Source organism: Mus caroli, unplaced genomic scaffold (genome assembly GCF_978045245.1).
Source record: "Mus caroli unplaced genomic scaffold, Mus_caroli_1 scaffold_14, whole genome shotgun sequence".
In the NCBI taxonomy this organism is placed as follows: domain Eukaryota; kingdom Metazoa; phylum Chordata; class Mammalia; order Rodentia; family Muridae; genus Mus; species Mus caroli.
In genome coordinates, this window is record NW_028227269.1 from 86,135,631 (window position 1) to 86,141,630 (window position 6,000).

Below are 6,000 nucleotides of genomic sequence, written 5' to 3' on the forward strand. Positions count from 1 at the left end.
TGGTATTCCACACAGTATTGCTTCTGACCAAGGAACTCATTTCACAGCCAGAGAAGTACGACAGTGGGCCCACGATCATGGAATTCACTGGTCTTACCACAATCCCCATCATCCTGAAGCAGCTGGTCTGATAGAAAGATGGAATGGCCTTTTGAAGACGCAGTTACAGCGCCAATTAGGTGGTAACAGCTTGGAAGGCTGGGGTAGAGTTCTTCAGAAGGCAGTATATGCTTTGAATCAGCGCTCGATATATGGTACAGTTTCACCCATAGCCAGGATTCATGGGTCCAGGAATCAAGGGGTGGAAAAGGGAATAGTTCCACTTACTATCACTCCTAGTGACCCTCTAGGAAAATTTTTGCTTCCTGTCCCCATAACTCTAGGTTCTGCTGGCTTAGAAGTTTTGGCTCCAGAGAGGGGAGTGCTCCTACCAGGAGCTACAACAAACATTCCATTGAACTGGAAGCTCAGACTTCCCCCTGGTCATTTTGGGCTTCTAATGCCCTTAAACTAACAGGCTAAAAAAGGAATAACAGTGTTAGGAGGGGTGATAGATCCAGATTACCATGGGGAAATTGGATTACCTCTTTACAATGGTGGTAAGCAAGATTATGTCTGGAGTGTAGGAGATCCCTTAGGGCGTCTCTTTGTACTACCATGTCCTGTGATTAAAGTCAATGGGAAACTACAACAGCCTAATCCAAGCAGGATGACAAAGGACGCAGACCCATCAGGAATGAAGGTATGGGTCAATCCTCCAGGAAAAGAGCCAAAACCTGCTGAGGTGCTGGCTGAAGGTGAAGGAAATACAGAATGGGTAGTAGAGGAAGGTAGTTATAAATACCAATTAAGGCCACATAACCAGTTGCAGAAACGAGGATTATAAGTAATATGAATGCCCCATTGTAAATTTACAAATGTGTTCGCGATTGTATGAGGGATAGTTATATCATGTTAGGCGTATTCACAACCTTGTTATTGTTTCATGTGAACATGAGATATTATTTGTGTCAAGTTGACAAGGGGTAGATTGTAGTGGCTATTCCTGGTTGTCAACTTGACTATATTTGGAATAAACTACAATCCAGAATTGGAAGGCTCACCAGTGACCCTTATATGGAGGCTTGGAGATCCTTATCTGGATCTTGGTATTGAGATCTTGAGCCATAGTGGCTATGGATTCCAGAAGATTAAATTTCCGAGTTTAAGGAACACATGTTTAATCTGGGCTACACCTTTCATCTGGGATTAAAGGTGTGGTGGAACACACCTTTAATCTGGGCTACACTTTCTGCTGGAGACAATATAAGGACATTGGGAGAAGGGAATCTGGCTCTTACTCCTTCGCCTGCTTGCCGTGTGAGAGTAACTGCTAGATCCTTGGACTTCGATTCACAGCTGTGACTGAACCATTGTTGGGAATTGGGCTGCTGACTGTAAGTCATCAATAAATTCTTTTACTATATAGAGACTATCCATAAGTTCTGTGACTCTAGAGAACTCTGACTAATACACTTAGGAAAAAAGAATCATCTTTCTAACGTCTCTTTGTCCTCCTTCAAAGAAGATGGTACATGCCAGGTAGGTCATGGATTCAAGTCCTGGTTATGGAATGTTCTGGGAGAACATACATTTTCCATTTTTCTTCGAGGATAGTTTAAGCTAGGGAGCAGAGGTAACCTAGCCACAACCATGGCTAGAACCTCTTGTGGGCTTCCTTGGTGACTTGGCTGCTCAGAAGCTGGGGTCTTTCATGAGTTGCCTTCCCTGCCAGCTTCCTTCCTTCCTTCCTTCCTTCCTTCCTTCCTTCCTTCCTTCCTTCCTTCCTTCCTTCCTTCCTTCCTTCTCTGCAAGAAAGCACATCCCTCTTGCTTTTGGGATTTCACTATCTGCCTTGACATCCCTCGGTGGGTTGTAACCTGGAATTGTAAGCCAGATAAGCCCCTCCTTCTGGAAATTGTGTTTCTTCCGAGTATTTTTAACAACAGCCACAGAAATGAGACTGGAACGAACAGATGATGTTTACTAGTGTGGTACTAGCCTTGGTCCAGAAAAATAAGAGTGAGTTATGCTAAGTGTTAGAGGTAGCCAATATTTGAGTCTTCTTCAGGCACTATGATATAGGTTAATAGGACTATGAGGGGAAAGGTAGAATTTGAAATGGATGCACACAAGAAAAATACCAGGGGTGCTGTGTGTGTCCTGTGCTCACCATAGCAAAGTAAAGTCTCAAAAAGGCTGGGCTTGGGGATCCCAAGCTTTCAGTTAGCTTTCATTTGTATGTTTTTAAATGTCATTTGTAAAAACTAGCAGACATGGGCTGGAGAAACAGCTCAGTTGTTCAGAGCATTGGCTGTTCTTGCAGAGGACCTGGTTTGGTTCAAGATGCTTTGTCCAGTAACTGCTCCCAAAGGAAAAGTTAGTTCTCTCAAAGGGGGTCTCATTATGTACAAAACCACTCTTAAGGGAAAGCCCCATACCCAGAAGGAGATGGCCACCACAAAATGAACTCAGTAGTGTTTCTGGGGATGTTGTTGTTATTGTTAATTTGTTTTGTCCTATTTTGGATGGTTGGTTTGTTACTAAGCCTTTGTCACATCTTAAGGAGATGGAGATGAACTTTCTGGTTGGCCTTTGCTCCTCTGTTTTCACTGGATGCAGCAGGACTTCATGTAACTGTCATATGTTTCTATGTCAACTGCTTTCCTGTGTTATTTTGTGTCCCAAAGTGGATCTAAGTAACAAAACCTGTGGCTTCTTTAAGCTTTCATTCATTTTGTGAACTGGAGAAACATTTTTGTAAGAGTTATTTACTTTTATGAGAATATGCTAGCTGTCTTCACACACACCAACCAGAAGATTGCATCAGAACCCATTGCAAATGGTTGTGAGCCACCATGTGGTTGCTGGGAATTGAACTCAGGACCTCTGAAGAACAGTCAGTGCTTTCAAATGCTGAGCAATCTCTCTAGCCCTGAAATTGTTTTTGTCATATTCTGACCATGTCCATTCAGACTGCAGCAGTGCATATTTGTGCGTGTTCTAGTGATATATTAAAGGTGTGATAAATACAAGTAACCTTATAATGTTGGGTACTCTAAACTTCTTTAAACTATTCAAATGGTATCTGAATCTACTAAGTGTTTTATGAAATCTTAGACTGCTCTTTTTTATATAAAACAACATCCCTTGGAAAGATAAGATGAAATTTTAATTAAGCTATTCAATCCAATGTTGAGTGCAGAAATTTTGATAAAAAAATTATTTCTAGATCTCAGGGCAAGACAGCAGTGGTGAAGTCCAAAAAGCACGTGCAGAAGCCTCCAGGGCAAGTGAGAGGAGGGGTTCTGTTGTCCCCAACCATGGCCTCTCAAGATGCTGGTGTCCCCACGGAGAGTAAAACCAAAAAGAAGAAAACTGGGACCCCAGCCAGCCTCTGCCACAAGGGCAGGGTCCACAAGAAAGAAAAAAGAAAGACAGAGGAAGACCCAGCCAGGCCCAGAGGGAAGGAAAAGGTTTGTGCAGACAAGAAGCTGCCTGCTAGTAGCCCCAGGGGCAAGGCCCAGGGGCCTGAAGGAACCAAGAAAAAGTCATCCTCTGTGACCACAGTGGCCAGCCCAGGGAAATGGGGGCTGGGCCGCACTTCCAACACGGGCCCCAGGACTCCAGGCATGGTCCTGGTGCACCACTGACCTGGAAAGGTGGCAGTGCAAGGAAGATGCCTTCGGGCAAGTTGGTGGAATACAAGGCCTGCTCCCTGTATAAAGGAGCCCCCCAAGACACCCCTAAGCTCAAAAAACGGAACCTGAGACACACAGAGCTATTTGGGGCTGAGAGCAAGGCGACGGACTCAGGAGTGGGAGTGGGAGCACCCCAGGTCTGGCCCCCGACCCTGCCCAGCATGAGCTCAGACTCAGAATCAGATTCCAACTCCAGCCTGGGGCTGGAAGAGATGAAGTTTCCCATTTGTCTCAAGGCCTCGCCACCTGTGCCCCCTGCTACGCCCTCCCCATTGTCCTCCTCATCCTCGTCCTCGCAGTCCTCAGGAGCCAGCCAGTGTGCAGAGGAGGACGTGGACTACTCGGCTCTGGAGCAGGAGGTGGGCTTCCATGTGGACCCTATGGAGGAGTGCCTGAAGATCTTCACTGAGTCCACCAGCGTGAAGATGGAGGAAAAGGACTGTCTGACCCAGCAGCCACCCAAGGTGAAGGCTGAGGAAAAGATGCATGCGGGCCTGACCACTTCATTCCCAGGGCAGAAGAGGAAGGTCTCACACCTTTGCATGCCAGGCAAGGGGGCAGAGGCCCCAAAGAAGACCCCCGTGGCTCCTGCAGCACAGCCCCCAACTGCTCAGGAGGTGTGGTACCTGCGAGCACAGCAAGCACTGAGGGAGTTGGCCAGTTGGCTACAGGCCACCCCAGGGCCAACTGAGGGGCTTTCCTCTGTGCACATCTCAGTGCCAGGCGAGAAGAGGAGGATTGTTCACATACCCAACTCCCGACTGGCTGCTGCCCTCACAGGCTCCAAGAGGGTGCTCCCTGCCAGCAGCAGCCAGGTTTCCCACAGTCCCAAACCTGGCAGTCAGCCACTGAAGAAACCCACGCTGTCAGGGATGGCATCTAAGATAACAACCACCATCACCCCCAAACGCATCGTCCACAGCCCATCAGTCCAGAGTCTAAAGAAGCCCGTTATCTCGAAAGAATTTGAAGGCAAGGTCTCCACCTGTTCATTGAGGAGTTTCTCAAGTTCTGTTCGTCCAAACAGGAGGCCATTGAGAAGGCCCTGAACGAGGAAAAGGTGGCATATGTCCTTAGTCCCAACAAGAACATATACTTGACTGTGGCCGTGAACACCCTTAAGAAGCTAAGGGGGCTGGCCCCCAACACCATGCTCAACCTCAGCAAAGCCAGTGGCCACAGGGTTGTGCCCCATGAGGTTGTACTGGGGGGCAAATTGGCAGCTAAAACCAGCTTCTCACTGAACAGCCCCAGCAGCCAGCAGGTAGAGGAGCTGAGAGCACTGATACCCAGAGCCTCTGCAGGATCTGCCCTGTACAGCCACCTTAGGCAGTACTTACTCACTCAGGAGCAGCTGAAGGAGAATGGCTACCCCTTCCCCCACCCAGAGCGTCCAGGGGCTGCAGTCATCTTCACTGCCAAGGAGAAGAAGCCCAAGGACCCCTCCTGCAGAATTTGCCATCGCTGTGGCATTGAGTTCCCTGTGTCCTCTGCGGGACGCTGTATGCGCAGTGCAGAGTGTTACTACCACTGGGGGAGGCTGCAGCTGAATCGAGTGGCAGGGGGCTGGGAGTCCCAGTATGTGTGCTGCTCAGCTTTGGTTGGCTCTGTAGGCTGTCAGGTCGCCAAGCAACATGTGCGCGATGGCCGGACAGAGAACCTGGAGGGTTTTGTGCGCACCTTCCAGAAGGAGCTGCCCAAAGATGCCCATGCAGGGGTCTTTGCTCTCGACTGTGTGATGTCCTACACTACATATGGCCTGGAGGTGACCCGAGTCACAGTCGTGGACACAGACCTGCAGGTCATGTATGATACCTTTGTCAAGCCTGACAATGAAGTTGTCGACTACAACACCAGGTTCTCGGGGGTGACAGAGGCCGACCTTGTGGACACAAGCATCACGCTGCGGGACGTGCAGGCTGTCTTGCTGAGCATGTTCAGTGCAGACACCATCCTCATTGGACACAGTCTGGAGAGCGACCTTCTGGCTCTCAAGGTCATCCACTGCACAGTGGTAGACACATCTGTGCTGTTCCCACATCACCGGGGCCTACCCTATAAGCGCTCCCTACAGAACCTCATGGCTGACTACCTCAGACAGGTCATCCAAGACAATGTGGATGGGCACAGCTCCAGTGAGTATGCCAGTGCCTGTATGCAGCTTGTTATCTGGAAGATCCGAGAAGACGCCAAGACCAAGCCAAGACTCCCACCCAACAGTACCATACCATCCCCTTCTTCCAAGCCTTGCTGCTCTTAG

At 48.6% G+C, this 6,000-nt stretch overlaps 1 protein-coding gene across 1 annotated transcript in view; it reads left to right on the top strand.

The window, feature by feature from the left end:
- The window catches only part of LOC110306562 (RNA exonuclease 1 homolog), a 44,561-nt gene extending 38,561 nt beyond the window's left edge, over nt 1-6,000 (top strand). The window contains 3 exon segments of the mRNA XM_085830105.1: nt 3,272-3,669; nt 3,672-4,715; nt 4,718-6,000. Of these exon segments, the coding sequence (XP_085686231.1) occupies nt 3,272-3,669; nt 3,672-4,715; nt 4,718-6,000 (2,725 nt within the window).